General features: G+C 55.2%; 1 protein-coding gene across 9 annotated transcripts in view; it reads left to right on the top strand.

Moving 5' to 3' along the window:
• The window catches only part of AFAP1 (actin filament associated protein 1), a 146,038-nt gene that overhangs the window by 86,288 nt on the left and 44,340 nt on the right, over positions 1-15,410 (top strand). For all 9 annotated transcript variants that reach the window (XM_053901724.1, XM_053901723.1, XM_053901721.1 and 6 more), the window contains 2 exons: positions 475-654; positions 13,691-13,786. In XM_053901724.1, coding sequence (XP_053757699.1) covers positions 475-654; positions 13,691-13,786 — 276 coding nt within the window. The remainder of the gene's footprint in view (positions 1-474; positions 655-13,690; positions 13,787-15,410) is intronic.

Raw genomic sequence — 15,410 nt, 5'->3', positions numbered from 1 at the left:
AGCGAACGTTTGCAGACATGTCGTGTCGGACGCGTTGATGGGGACGAAGGGGATAGGATGAGACAGGCGGATACCCAGCGACGGAGGCTGTAGAGTAAGGCATCCAGATTACCGTCCGCCCGCATCAGGGGCGTGCCTTTCGGCAGTTCTAGTGTGTCACGTTCCTGTCACTTCCCGAGGACGCTCCGTTGGTACCTGATGCCCATCAGAGGAGGGAGTTTCTGTTTCTGCTGAGTCGGGTCATCGATGCTCGGTGGATGTATTTTCACGTGCGTGGGGGGGACGTGCCACGCGGAGCGCGCCCCGTGTGGGTGACGCGCGTGCGTCCGCAGACCCGGCCCCCAGCCTCGGGGCTTCTCCGCTGCTCAGGTAGACCCTCCTGCGGGCGCCGGCCCCTCCGTCGCGCCGGGGTGTTCTCAGCCTTTCCGCTTCCACTTCCTTAAGCCTGGTTCCGCTGTCTCGTGTTGAATGCAGTGCTACAAGACTTCCAAGGACCAGCAGCCACAGACGGAGCTGCCGCTGCAAGGCTGCAGCGTCACGTACATCCCGAAGGACGGCAGGAAGAAGAAGCACGAGCTGAAGATCAGCCAGCAAGGCACCGACCCGCTGGTCCTCGCGGTGCAGAGCAAGGAGCAGGCCGAGCAGTGGCTGAAGGTGAGGCGCTCGCCTGGCCTCTTTCCCACACCTGGGTCTTGTTTCGTCCTGTTTTTCTGGTTTGAAAGAGAGAGTACACGCACGCCAGCGGGGGAGGGGCCGAGAGGGAGAGGGAGAGAGAGGGAGGGAGAGGGAGGGAGAGAGAATCCCAAGCAGGCTCCACACCATCAGCACAGACCCCGACATGGGGCTCGATCTCACGGACCGTGAGCCGGGATCGGGAGTCGGACGCTCCACCACTGAGCCTCCCAGGGGGCCCCCCCAGACCTGTTTTTATTTCAGTTTGTATTTTTTCAGCTGTCGGCAAAAATGGGTTGACCTGAGCAGTTTTGTCTTTGATGGCAGAGTATTCTGATCACTCTGTGGTCAACCCCTCCACCTCTGGTCTTCAGAAGGCCGTCTGCCTCCGGCTCACGGGCTGTTTTACCGCTTTCTCTTTTCCTTTGATTTTCTTTGATTTTTTTTTTTTTTTTTATGTGTCTGGATGTGGATTCTTTTCTATTTATTCTGCTAGGAATTCGCTGGGCTTCGAAATCTGTGGATTGCCATCTTTCTAAGTGTTAGAAACAAATTTTCATCCGTGTCTCTTAAAAAATATAACTTTGTCCTATTCTCTTCTCCCTTCCGGCTATGTTTAAATATACATTAGGTGCTTTGACTATATTCTACTTATCTTCTCTTTGTATCTTCCTACCCTTTTCCCCTCCTTTAGTCTGGCTACTGTTTTCGTGTCTCTCTCCAGCTCACCGTTTCTCTTTTTAGCTGTGTCAGAGCTGCTGTTAAATGTGTCCCCATTCACTGGGTTCTGAGCATTGGGTATGGAACTCTAGAATTTCTACTTATTTCTTCTTCGGCCTGGAAATACCACTTACTTTTTACAGTTCTAAATTTCCCGTGGAAGTGATGGTCACTTATTTCCGTAACAAGCAGGTAACGGGTCTGGTTAGACAGGGGTTTGGGTCGCGGGGGGACCTGGTCCGCTCCGTACACGTTCTTGTTCGTGTCATTTTCCCTTCCTGTGCGCCGGGGCCTCCGACGACCATGCTGCTCGTTCTGTGTGGGGAAAACAATGCATTCGATAATTGTTTAGAACAGCTTTATCGAAGTATAATTCACATACCATACAATTCACCCTTCCGGAGCACGATTCAGTGGCTGTTAGTCTATTCACCACGGTGTAATTCCAGAACATTTTCGTCTCCCCCAAGAGAAGCACCGAACCCCCTGTGTGAGCAGTCACGGCCCCGCCCCCCGGCCCCAGGCCACCGCCGATTGGTTTTCTGTCTGCAGAGACTTGCCTGTGTTCCACATGTGATACAAACACACTGATACGGCGCGTGTCCTTCCGTGCCTGGCTGCTTTCATTTGGCGTAACGTTTTTCGAGGTTCCTCCATGCTGTCAGATGTATCGCTCGTTCATTACTTCTGGTTTTGCTTTTGCACCACGTCTGAGAAACCGTGGCCCGTTCCAAGGTGCTAAAGAGGTGCACCTATGTCCCCTTCTGATGGCTTCAGAGCGTCAGACCTTAAGCTTGGTCTGGGATCCATTTGGGTTGACTCTTCCACGTAGTGTTGAGATAGGGGACTGACTTCGTGCTCACGTATGCTGGTGTCCAGAGCCGTCCCTGCAGAAGTAATTCAGTCCGTGGCAGCACACTTTCCTCCATCAGAGAGCATTCTCCTTTGCCTCTGCCGCGTGCCGCGAGGGCATTAGCTCTCCGACATCAGTTTCGTCTGCTTGCAGGGCTCGAGCTTTTCGGAGCCACCCGGCCTGCAGTCCGTTCAAGGTTTCAGGTTTATATTCATTTCACGCTTGTTCCGAGGTGCACTCCCCACCCTAACTGTGGGTGTTTTGCCAGAGCCCTCATTCTGGGCATGCTGTGGACTCCAGCTTCTGACTCCCAGGCCCCTGGGGCCACAGAGCCGCTGCCTGGTCTCTCGGCTGCCTCCCCTGGGGTGGCAAAGGCAGTCCCCGCCGCCGGCCTACCCGTCCAGGTTTCCGTCTTCCTCCTCTGGGTTTCGGCCCACTATTCCTCACGGTGACAGTAGCTCTCTCGTGCTCTGGGAAGAAGCTGTGTCTGTCTCCTCTTGCCTTCCTGACGCTCCTCCTCGGGAAGGCGAGTCCGGGCCGTCTAGTCCCTCACTGCCTGCGGTACCTGCTTTGGGAAAAGGGGTGGGAGGAGTGGGAAGTCCTGATGAAGTGTTCTCTAACAGTGGTTCTTGTAACGTGCGCGTGTCCATTCACCCTTGAGCCTCACTGCCCTCTTCTCCCCTGGGAGACCACGCAGGCCAGACTGCGACGGCGCTAACAGTGATCACCTCTGTCTGCTGGTCTGAACACACAGGTGGCTTTTCTCGTGTCTGCACCAGGAGAGACTGAACAGAGCATGTGATGTTTTGACGGGAGCCATGTGATCAGGAACTTGTGCTCTGGGTGCTTAGCCTCCCGCACGGAGCTTTAATAAGGCGCATATCAACACCACCGTTAGCAGAATCTTTGAGGCCCTTCAGAGTTTACAGCATGCTTCTCCATCATTCTCTCTCCACGCACAGAGCGGCCGCCCGAGGAAGGTGTTCCGTTAGCAGTTTCGTTATAGGAGAGAGGCCGGGTCTCAGGAGGGACAGTACAGAGGCCTGCGAATGCTCGAGCGGGAACTGACCTCGGTTTCCCCTTCACGTTCCAGCTTCCTCGTGCCGGGCACCTGGCAGTTCGCCGTTTTCCCTTTCATTCCTTCTTGCCTGGTCCCAGCACCATCCCTTCAGGAAGGAGGCAAAGAAGGATGAAGGAAGCAAGGAGCCTCCTTTGTGATTCTGTTTTCTTGGCCTGGTCCCGCTCTGGGTGAGCTGTCTCTGTCCTTCTGCACTCGTGGGTTCGCCTGTCGCTAGTGGAGAGCCAGAAGGGCCAGCCCGAGACCTGAGCTTTCCTCTTCCCCCGCTCTTACAGTTTGTTGTGTCTTCCGTGCGCGCTGAGTCGCTCCCTTCTTAATGACTCGAGAATGTCGCTGCGTTTTCCCGTCTCATCGGGCAGTGGCATTGGCAGCTCGCAAGTAGACAGCTAGAGAGCAAACGTTTCCAAGATGTCAGACGCCAGTGGGGTGGAAATAGTCTCACGTCCTATCGCACCAGATGTGAGACGCCGATGGGAGGCGCTTAGCTGACTCACAGCCATGACTCTGTTGGTCAATGGAAGGAAGCTTCACTGCGAGATTTTGAGAGCGCTTGGCTGATGTTTCTCAAAAGGGAAATAAATAATAGCTGGTAAGTTACCTTCGTCTAAAGAGCTGAAGTTGATTTATGTCCGTTTAACGTTTGTGCTTTACTTCTATGACGTATGACATAGTGTCAGAAGCTAAGGAGTCTTTTTTTTTTTTTTTTTTTTTTTTTTTAATTTTTTTTTTTCAACGTTTTTTTTTTTTATTTATTTTTGGGACAGAGAGAGACAGAGCATGAACGGGGGAGGGGCAGAGAGAGAGGGAGACACAGAATCGGGAACAGGCTCCAGGCTCCGAGCCATCAGCCCAGAGCCTGACGCGGGGCTCGAACTCACGGACCGCGAGATCGTGACCTGGCTGAAGCCGGACGCTTAACCGACTGCGCCACCCAGGCGCCCCGAGTCTTTTTTTTTTTTAATTTTTTAACGTTTATTCATTTTTGACAGAGAGAGAGAGAGAGAGAGAGAGAGAGAGAGCGCGCGCATGAGTGGGGGCGGGGCAGAGGGAGAGGGAGACACGGACTCCGAAGTGGGTTCCAGGCTCCGAGCTGTCAGCACGGAGCCCGACGCGGGGCTCGAACTCACGGACAGCAAGATCAGGACCTGAGCTGAAGTCGGATGCTCAACCGACTGAGCCACCCAGGCCCCCCAGAAGCTAAGGAGTCTTGATTAGAAATGAGTCAGAGACAAAACTAGCTTGAGTCAGTGAGGGAGTTCTCTTTCTTTAAAGCCAACAGATACTGAAAGGGTCAGGGTAGTGCTTTCTCTACGCTGTTACTAGATTGGCTGTCTTGTCAGTATCACCTAAAAATTTAAAAAACGTAGATTCACAGTGACTCAGATTCATGAGGGTCCTAAGATCTTTTCCTTTTCCCTTTGTGTCTTCTTTCTCGAGATCTCAACTGCTGCAGATAGAATTGGGACACGCCTCCCCATTAGTTATTTCTCCTTCCTCGAAGGTAACTTTTATCCTAAATATTGCCTAGATATACTTTAAAAATACTTTTTTACTTATATATGTACTTGTGAACGACAAGTGATTTTTTTTTTCCTTACGTTTAAAAATGTTCACGTACGTGGCTCCACACCGCACGTACCCTGAAGCTTGCTTTTTCCGCTCCCAGTTTTATGTCTGTTCTGGGGTCGACGGCCACGGGGTCTGTCCACCCCGTCGCTGTCCTGGAGCGCTTCCGTGAGCGTTCTCGTGCACGCCGCTTGGTCTTGCGTGGCATGGCTTCTCTGGCGTGGATACCTATGTTGGCACGGCTGGCTTTCGTGTGTGCACGTGTCCGACCTTGCTAGAACATGACAAATGGTTTCCTGGGTTTGCTTGTGCAGTTCTACCTCTGCCAGCCATGTATGGGAGCAGTCATTTCTTGCGTGGCCTTCCAGGGTTTCTTTATCTGCATATGCAGGCAAGTAGAAATGCACATTTTAATTCCCACCCCCACGGACAAGACACAGCGTTCCGCCTCTTTCCCTGCACACCTAGAGTGTCTGGCAGATTTTTCCAATTTAGGGGATAGAGCCTCTCCTTTTTCTCTTTTCCAGTACGTATTGTGTCATGGTGTGAACAGGCCCCAATTAAAAAAAAATACTCTCCTATTCATGGACATTGGGTTGTTTCAGTCTTCGGATGTGACAGACAATTCTGTGATCATGAACCCAGTGTGTGTATCACCTCGCACTCTCGTCAGCCTGGCGGCTGACATCCCAGAGAGACTAAGTGCTTGCACGGAGGTCGTAAGGACTCGCAGCCTTGATACACGGCCACGTCACTCTCCGCAGGAGGTGTGCCAGCTCGGCTCCCGCCAGCGGGATGTCAGAGTGCCTTTCTCCCAGCCTCGCCCACCGTATGTCAGCGAGCGTCGGGGACGCGCCCCGTGATGGGGAAGGGCCACCTCTCCCTCTAGTTTAATCTGCATTTCGCTTCTTACGGCTGACACAGAGCAGCACCCTTTTGCTCGGTTTGAGAGCCTATGGTCGTATTAATGTTTCTGTGACCTGTCTGTTTACACCTATTGTCCGTTTTGTAAATGTCCTTTGCTTAGAAGTCTTTTCTTAAGGGGCACCTGGGGGGCTCCGTCGGTTGGGCGTCCGACTTCGGTCAGATCGCGATCTCACCGTTCATGGGTTCGAGCCCCACATCGGGCGCTGTGCCGACAGCTCGGGGCCTGGATTCCGCCTCGGATTCCGTCTCCCTCTCTGGTTGCCCCTCCCCTGCTCGTGCTTGCGGTAGGATTTAAGATACCTGATCTGACTGGTTTTGTGGTCCGGCGGGCAGTTGACGTGAAGGGCATTCCAAAGCCATCTGGGGGAAGTTTTATTTGAGTTTCACCACTGTTTCCGAAATTCAGTACGGTGGATAGAAAAGCGCCGGGAGAAGGACGTGAGCGCCAGTGTCGGGCACGTGGCGTCACTAGAGCCCAGGCCCAGGCGCCCTCGGGTGGTGACCTCAGCCGGTCCTCACTTCGCGCCTTGGATGAGCTACTTGGCTTCTCTGTGCCTCGGTTTTCTCCTCTGTGAAATGGGAGGAGGGTCCTAGTGGCTGGCGCCTGCTCTCTGACCTGTCAGGATAAAATAGTACGTTAAGGTGGACACGTTGAGAACAGCGCCGGGCACGCAGCGAGCGCTTCTGCGAGTGTGAGCTGCCGTCTCCGCCGCCGTTTGTTCTCGCTGTTACCGCGGTGCTGCCGCTTCTAGGTCTCAGCAGACGTACGAGCGCCAGCTGGAAGCAGTGTGAAAATCAGGATGAGAGCCGGACGCGTTCGAGGCCGGAGCTGGGGGCGTCCACATCACGGCCTCCAAGCCTCCTTCGCTCGGGACGGCGAGATGCCTCCCGTGTGCCCACGGGGCCTCCCCGAACCCAGCCCCCTCGCCTCCAGCCATCGTGTTGTTCCCGCACGCCCAGTAAGGGCGCAGGGGCGAGGGCTGGTGGGGGGGGGCGGGGCGCAGGCTCGCGAGGTCTTGGGGGCTCCTTGACGTTTAAACCATCGTGCCGGCCCACGTACGGCTGCTCGGATGTGGCTGGTTTCTCCCCCAGCCTCCGCGGTGGGCGTCCCTGCCTCCCGCCGCCCGGCCCGTCAGGAGGCGGCCGCGGTCACCGCTTTCTCGCCGTGGGCTCTTCCCGTGTGGGAACGTAATGTGTCCAGGTTACTTCTATCCTCCTTCTGTGATGAGTGAAAACTGCGGTGGTGTTAAAAATATATCCACCTCGTCTTCTTTGTCAAGGGGAGAGTGGCGGTTACTGTCTTCAGTCACCAGAATGGAGACACCTGTGCCTTCTGTCCTTCAGCCCTGCCAGACGGCCCCCCTCTGTGCTGGGTCTCTCGAGAAGCCACATTTGGGCTCTGTTGGTTTTTCACCCTCGTACTCTGGTGTTCTGTTCTCAGTTCTCTTCTCCACGTCTTTCTTTTGGCTTAATTCTTTATAGTTTTGGACTTCTATGGACTTGGTTGAATGATGAACTTCTCAGAGTTCATACTTAGATAATAGATTCTTAGCCTTTTCCTTATATACGTGCATCCACGTAAAGTCTCTGCAGAGACTTTTAAAGTCTAGCTGCGTCCTGTACATTCTGATGTTTGTATTTTTATTGTCATTCAGTTCAAGATGTTTTCTTTTTTTTTTTTTTTTTTTTTAATTTTTTTTTAACGTTTATTTATTTTTGAGACAGAGAGAGACAGAGCGTGAATGGGGGAGGGTCAGAGAGAGAGGGAGACACAGAATCGGAAGCAGGCTCCAGGCTCTGAGCCATCAGCCCAGAGCCCGACGCGGGGCTCGAACTCACGGACCATGAGATCGTGACCTGAGCTGAAGTCGGAGGCTTAACCGACTGAGCCACCCAGGCGCCCCAGTTCAAGATGTTTTCTAATGTCCGTTGTGATTTCTTTTTTGACCAGTGATTTATTCGGGAATACGTTGCTCACTTTCCACGTGTTTGGATTTTTAAAAATAATCTATTTTCTTTTAGTTTCTAGCTGAATCTCGCTGTACTCGGAACTTCATAGGATTTCACACTGCAGAGGTTTGCGGACTTGCGGTCAGTGTTGGGAAATGCCCTGAGTCTGTGCTGGGGGACGTGCATTTTGCGGTTGCTGGGTGCACGGGTCGACACGGGTTTTTCAGATCACAGCCATTAACTGTCATCTTCAGGACTTCTGATTCATTGGTTTTGTCCATATATATTGGTTTTGTGTATGGGATGAGATGTAAGGGTCAAAATCCATTTTCTTCCATGTGGATAGTCTGTCGTTTTAGTGCCGTTGATGACCTGAACTGCCTTGGTTGGAAATGTATTGACCGTGGGCATGCGGGCCCACCGCTGGGCTCCCGTCTGTTTCATTAGTCTGCTCGCATGTGGCCGTGCCGGTGCCACGTCGTCTTGATGGCTGCAACTTTATACACAGTCTGGAAATTAGCTAGTCCGTGTCTTCTAACTTTGTTCTATTTTTTCTAAATGATTTAAAACTTTGAAACAATAATTTTCTGTGAAATAAGCCAATGCTGTCATCGTGGCTTTTTATTTCACATTGTCAAGCCCACAAGTTTATGACTGAAGTAGATTTTCCCCCCGAATCAAAGAACTTCTGTCACAAGAGGAACAGCCCTCATTTATCTGAGAGACGGCATGTTAGAGCGTGAGCGAAGGCTCTGAAATCTGGAATATATTCCCGGAAGGGCTTTAGCCCATCAGGATGTTCGAGGTCAGCAAACTCTTTCCCATTTATCTGTCAAGTGGAGGTGATAGTGATCAGAATTATCACAAAGGCAGGCTGAAAAGTTACACAAATGCACACTTAGAACTGTAATAAACTGTTGGAATGTAAGTGTCACCCCTTAGGGTTCCTCGTGTAGAAACTCTAAAACAACTCTCTGACGTGAACTGTGGTGTGAAACAGGGGCCGTGTCTTTGTTAATAGAAACTGCTGTGTTGTTGTCCCAAACTTATTATCCAGGCTTTTGGTATTTTGAAGAGCAGCTTTAATGGCCCAGCTGACGTTCTCTGAGGCCGCTGTCAGGTGCGGAGAGCAGGAGGGCCTCGTGGGGTCTGCACCTGACCTGCCCCGCGCCTCTTCAAGAATTGTGGCCAAGTTTGTTTCTCTTCCTCTGGTCTGCAATGTGCATTACCAGCTGCTCAGGCCAAAACTGACTGACTCTGGGTGTGGGTGTGGGTGTGTGTGTGTGTGTGTACAGATGCTGAAAACATGAGCCATTTTGTAGGGGTCAGTCAGAAGACAACAGCCAATGTTCCCAGAAACGGAGTGGTCAGGTTTCCTTAAAAAATGTGCAGAGATTGTGTTTCTGGAGATGAGGGCTCGGCTTAAAAGCAAACAAAAATACCACAGAACATATAACAATTTGTTTCCTGAAGGGTTTGTGATTCTGAATTTGGATCCCGTTCTCTTAAATACCTATTGAACCTCTCGTGGAATGTGGCTCTTTAAAAAGAAACACATTAATACGAACTCTTCATTTGCAGCTATCCGAGCAACGTGGGTGATAAACCCTTTCTTTATTACTTCTGAATTAACCGTGTGGGGGCAGTTTGGCAATGAATGAGAAAGATAGTTTCAAAAAAGAAATCGGAAGTAATCCAGCTGGCTGGTTGGTCAAAACCGTGGAAGGAGACCGGCTTACGCCCCCCCCCCCCCCCCATCTTTTCCACAGTGCCCTTCTCTGTACCTGGGCTGTAATTATGGTTGAGTCTGGGGGAAGGGAAATGATCCCATGTTGGCGGGATGCCACGGATGGCCCCGAGCCTGGCCCCAGGTGTGTCCGGGTCCCCTGTGGCCTGCTGGATGCCGTCTCTTTCCCAGGCATCGCCAGAGACACTGCACTCTGCACAAGGAATTTAAGTTCGGTCGGGGGAGCGGGGAGAAGTCGGTCGAGAACAAAAGAACATCCTTTATGTGCAGAGTTCTAAGCCTGCAGATACATGGGTTGGGTTTGTTAGGAAAGGCTTCTCAGGAGAGGTGAGGACACCACTTGGCCTCGATGGCGAGGCCACCGCATCTGGCGATGTCAGTGCGCCGTCCCTTGGACCTTCGTGGGCAGAACGGGTCCCGCTGTGGAGCAGGGGAGAGGGGACAGTGCGGTGAGTGGGAGAGAGTGTGAGGTTAGCCTCCTGTGGGTGGGGTCGGTGCCACAGATGTGGCTGTTATCTGCACACTCCTTTTTCGTGTTTTAACTGTTTGTTCTCCAAGGATTTCAGAAATCTGTGCAGAGGCTTGGGGACAGGCTGTCATGAGAATTTACTTACTTTATGTGACGGCCCGCTTTCTTTCCCCCTGGATTCCATTCATTCATCTTTCTTTCCCTATAGAAAACGTCAAGTCCATTTTATTTCCTTGTTCCCTCCTTTTTTTTAATCTTTAATCAGATCTTCTTTAATTTTTTGAAAATGTTTATTTTTAAGCGAGAGAGAAAGCACATGAGCAGGGGAGGGGCAGAGAGAGAGAGGGAGACACAGAGTCTGAAGCAGGCTTCACGCTGTCGGCACAGAGCCCGATGCGGGGCTCAGCCCCGTGAACCGTGAGATCACGACCTGAGCCGGAGCCAGACGCTCAATGCACTGAGCCCCCCAGGCGCCTCCCAATCAAACTTTTTACGTTGCTGTTATGTGCTCGGCTTTGGGAAGACCCACATAAGCAAGATGCAGCCCCACATGGGAAAGCGGGCCCAGCTGAGGGGAAGACACGGGCCGGTGGGCGCACGGGGTGCGAGAGCCGTGTGCACGTGAGGACGGGGGTGCCGCTGCACACGCCGTGTGGGGCTCACACGCCAGACATGTGGCTCCGAGGACGAGCCCCATCCGGCCGGGAGGAGGAGCACAGCTCCCCCCACACAGTTCGGATGGCCGCCCGGGAGGCCGGGAGGGACATCGGAGCCGCGTCACGGCGCCGTGGGCCCTCCCGCGTCGGACAGAGCGAGAGTGAGAAGGGGCGGTTGCTTCTTGCGAAAACGCTTTGCCAGAGGGGGCTTCCTGCAGGTTGTGTTCTGCGGTGTGAAACGAACTTGGGAGCTTCCGGCCGGTTGGCACGGTTGTCCTGTGGTGCGTCCTCTGGGGCAGGCCACCGGGACGGGGGACGGGAGCCCACGTGTGCCGCTTGCCTGCTCTGGCAGGAGCGCGGCTGGGCACCTCGCGTTCTGCGGTCCTGCCTCCCGTGGTGGCCCGGGGCCTTGTGTCCTGCATGTCCCGGGCGAGGGCACTCGGCCTCTCGTATGGAGAAGGCAGTAGCATTGGGGTTGAAACCCCGTTGCCGCCTGACCCCAGGGCCCCGGAGATTGCGCTGCGTTGTACTCTTTCCCTTGAGAAAAGACAGAATCTTGTTCTTGGATCGAATGAAAATTTGCCTTGTCGACTACAGATCTGATAAAGCCGCAGGGGAGGTGTGGGGACAGAGGCCTGGCACAGGGCAGCAGGAGCGGAGTCAGCACGGACAGAGACTGGGGTGTCCGGAAGGCCCGGGTCGATTCGTGTCGCTTCGGTGATGCTTTCACAGCTCACAACCGACAAGGAAAAAAAAAAAAAACTGTGGCAGCAAGTCCTCTGGGCTTTTCTCTCTTCTTCCTTTTTTCTATTTTAGCCCCAAACGTGTACCTTGCTTGATAGTTTTCTCATAAAACGGCTGAGCAGGAAAATGGCTGGCCGCGGTGTCCTGGGCTCCTGCGGGTTCCTGGCGCTCATCCCGGCGTCAGTGCAAGGCGGCGAGTTTGGGCATGTGTGCTGAGATCCCGTTGCAAAACCCCTACCAGGATATCTGGGGCTTTGGCACTTCAGTTCTGCCCCGAAGGTGCTTGGGTCGGACTCAAAGTGCAGTTTAGTTCCAAAAGGAACAGAAGACGTTTTGAAGGAACCGCCGGCTGACTTCTGCCTTACCGGAATGCACGGCCCGCCGCCCCGAATCCCGGTCTGTCCTGTTCGCTGCACGTCCCCGGTGACCACAACCACGTCCAGCTCACTGCTGGAGCTCAGTGGTGATGGAGGGCACGGCGGGTGACCGCGGGGACGCTGTGAGCACTGGCGGGGCTGAGGATCACCACACCCGTCCGTCGAGGGCGGGAGCCCCTCTGAGCCGTCGGCGTCAATGGTGAGGACGCTCCCCGTGGTGACGGTGACGATGACCGGAGCAGCACCGCGTGCCGGGTGCCGGCTCAGGCATTTTGCGGAGCGGGTCTCGTTTTCTCTTAATTTAATCACAGCCGTGTACATGGCGGGACAGGCCACCCTGACCCTCCCTCCTTTGCCGGTGAGGACACAGAGGCTCAGCGAGGTCGGGGCCTCGAGCTGGTAGCTGAGGTTCTGGCTTCACATTTCGCTGAGAAGACAGAGCCGGCCAGACAGGAGCGTCCCCAGACTCCTGCCACCAGATACGCCGGCCTCTCTGTGTCCCCCTGCCTTCTCCGGACCCCGCCCTCCTGCCGCCTCTGGAAGACCCTCTTCTGCTCGCCTCCTCCCCGGGAGCCCCTCGGTCACTCCCCGCCCCCAGCAGAGGGGCTTTCTCTCTCCTCCTCCGTGCTCCGGGGAGCTGCACCCTCCCGCCTCGCCCCCGCTTCCCTGGCCGCTCCAGCTCATTCTTGCACGAGCCTCGCCCCTTTGGCTCAGCCCCCAAGTGCTGACCGGCTCTGGTCCTCCTCCTGGACCTGCGTCCTGCTCTGTCTGCCCTCCCTCTGGCGACTCACACCCCCCACCCCCGGGCTCTTCTCCCCTGACTGCCTAGTTCACTTCCAGCTCTGTCTGGAAGCTTGCCTTTGCTTCCACTCACCCGCCTCGCTCCCCCCCCACCCGCTGCTGCTCTCCGCCTCCCCCGTCGTCGGAGTAAATGGCAGCACCCAGCCGCCTTGGAGTGGGCACCTCCCTCCTGCCCCACCCACCGGCAGGGCCTGCTGGTTCTCCAGAATCTTCCAGAGGCCGCAGTTCAGCTCCTTCCTGCCATCGCCCCAGCCTGCACTGCCCCCTTCTGTCCCCCGAGCGCCGCACGACGGCCCGACTCCTTTCCTTGTACTTGTCTGTGTTCCTCCCTCTGCAGCCCGCGAGCGTCTAGCTCTTCTGCCGGGGCAAGCTCCCCGTTTCAGGCACTGCCTCCAGCCATTTCAGTCTCACAGGTGGGGCCGTCACGTGTCTGCGTGGCCGGTGGGAACGCTGAAGCACAGAATAGGTCACCGGTTTGCCCAAGATGCAGGGCGGGACGAAAACCCAGGCAGTTGGGCACGGGGGCCCATGTACCACTTCTCAGAAAGTCAATCCCGTCACCCCTGGGCTTCTCACTGGACAAACCCAGCCCCCCTCGCTGGCCTGAGCGTGCTCCGTGACCCTCCTGGTGGCCTCTCCCCCGTCTCTGCCACACGGTACCAGGTGCCGTCCTGAAACACTTCACATCCGCCACGGGGCCTTTGCACCCGTTGGTCCCTCTGCCTGGGCGCCTTTTCCGCCAGTTCCTCACGTGGCCACATCCTTCTGGCCGTTCGACTCCCGGCTTAAGTGTCACCCCAGCGAGGCCCCCAGATCTTACAGATCAGCCACTCCCCTTTTGGTAAACATCACCTTCCGGTCTTTGGGCCCTTCTGCTGTCTTACTTTCCCTTCGTGTTTGGGGGGTGCCCCTTGTTCGCCGTGCTCTCTAGATAATCCTGGACGGGAAGGCCCGTGAACGCAGGGCATGGCCTGTGTCAGTCCAGGATCAGAGACGCGTCTGGTGGGTGAGTGAGTGAACAGACGGCGTCTTAGGGCTTAAAGCCACGTGCTTTCGCGCCCACGGGTTTTCCTCCCATGCCACGTGTCCCTGCCTTTGCGAGAGCTCAGGCGTGTCTGCACCTCTTACAGGTGATCCGAGAGGTCTACAGTGGCTGCAGCGGCCCAGCGGATTCAGAGGGGCCTCCGCCCTCAAGCTCCCCGGTGCACAAGACGGAGCTGGAGAAGGTAAGGGCGCGTTTCTTCCCGGGAACGGTGCTTCTGCAGCCGATGGAGGCCTCCCTCAAAGTTTTGGCGACATCCTCTGAGGATTCGAGCACTTAAGGTTGGGAGAGAAAATGCAGTTCAGCTGCTTGCGCCTCCAGTGCCTACTCCGTGCGAAGCCCGAGCCAGTCACTTCGTAGACTGCACGGTCGGTTTGAGGTTCCCAGCGACAGACGCGGAAATGGGGCTGAAGGTGTTAATGGACTGGAGCCGCTCGAGGTCGTGGCTGTGACGCGGCTGTTCTGCGTGCCGCTCTGTCTGTGTGTGTCTGGAATCCAGCAGGCGCCGCACAAGTGCGCCTTCCCGAAGACCCGGGATACGATCATTCCCTGCAGACCGGGGTGCGTTCCCTCTCTGCTCCGCGTGCGTTTCACCCGTGGGAAGACGCAGCGAGCGCCCCGCACAGGGGCCGGAGGGTCGGCCTTTCTTGCCAGAAACGTGTAAGCCCATCGCTGTGGCGCACACGCCCGGCCCCCTCTGGCCGTGCTTCCTGCGTCTGCTCGCGCGGAGATCTCGTTTGCGTGGAGGCCAGGCGGTCTTCTGTGGGTAGCCCGGGTCCCGGGAAGCTTCTGAGTCCCCCCTGTCTGGCCCCCACTGCCAGGGAATGGATCCTTCTTTGTCTCTTCTCGTTTTAGTCTGGATTCTGCCGGAAGCAGAACTGACAGGCTGTGTGCGTTATCAACATACAAAATTTAAATATAAAATGTTTTAGATAAGATCATGTGTGTATGTGCACAGATACACACACACAAGTACACACTCATTTATACGTGAGGAGATTTGTGATGAGGAATTGGCTTATGTGATCACGGAGGCTGACAAGTCCAAAATGTACGGTGTAGGTCTGCGGGCTGGAGGTGAAGTCTGCGGGCAGTCTTCTGGAGAATCCTCCCTTGCTGGGGAAGGCTGGTCTTTCTGCGCGGTGCAGACCTTCACCTGATTGGGTGAGGCCCACCCACACCGTAGTGGGGCAGTCTGCTTACTCACAGACCACTGATTTCAATGTTAGTCTCATCCACCCCACCCACCGCCTCCAAGTTGACACGTAAAATTAACCTCACAGGCCTCGCCCAGACATTGGGACACGGCAGATGCCGGACGCAAACGATTGCGCGGATGCGCGTGTGCCCTTGGGTGCTTTTGACAGCGGCTGGGCTCTGTGTGTCCTCGGAGTGTTTGTTACGAGCAGATCTTTGACCTTCCCCCATAATTGGCAGGCGACAGGAAGAAAGGAGATGGGTGGTGGGCTGTTTATTTCTGGGAGGATCCTGTGGCTCGGTGAGGCTTGGTGAGGGGAATGTCCTTTTGCAATCTGAATGTTTTTCAGAATTGCTTGCAAGAGGTGACGTGGGCGAGGGGCGGTGTAGAGCGCCTCCTTGGCGAGTTCTTCCCTCTTCCCCGCCGTCTGGGAGCCGTAGCAGCGAGCCGGCCAGCCGTGCGTCCCCGTGCTCGAGCCCCGGCTCCTTCTGGGCTGTCGCGAACTTGGCCCACGCTTCCTCCCACTGCGGAGAGGGCTTTTGACTGACCCGGGATGCGTCGCTCGGCCAGCGTGAACCACCGTGAGCGTAACTTGGTCCTTTGTGCCCTC

This window comes from Panthera pardus, unplaced genomic scaffold, assembly GCF_024362965.1.
Source record: "Panthera pardus isolate Hobbes unplaced genomic scaffold, ASM2436296v1 HiC_scaffold_13, whole genome shotgun sequence".
Taxonomy (NCBI): domain Eukaryota; kingdom Metazoa; phylum Chordata; class Mammalia; order Carnivora; family Felidae; genus Panthera; species Panthera pardus.
Note: the sequence above shows the minus strand (reverse complement) of the source record. Positions and strands in the feature narration are given on the sequence as shown.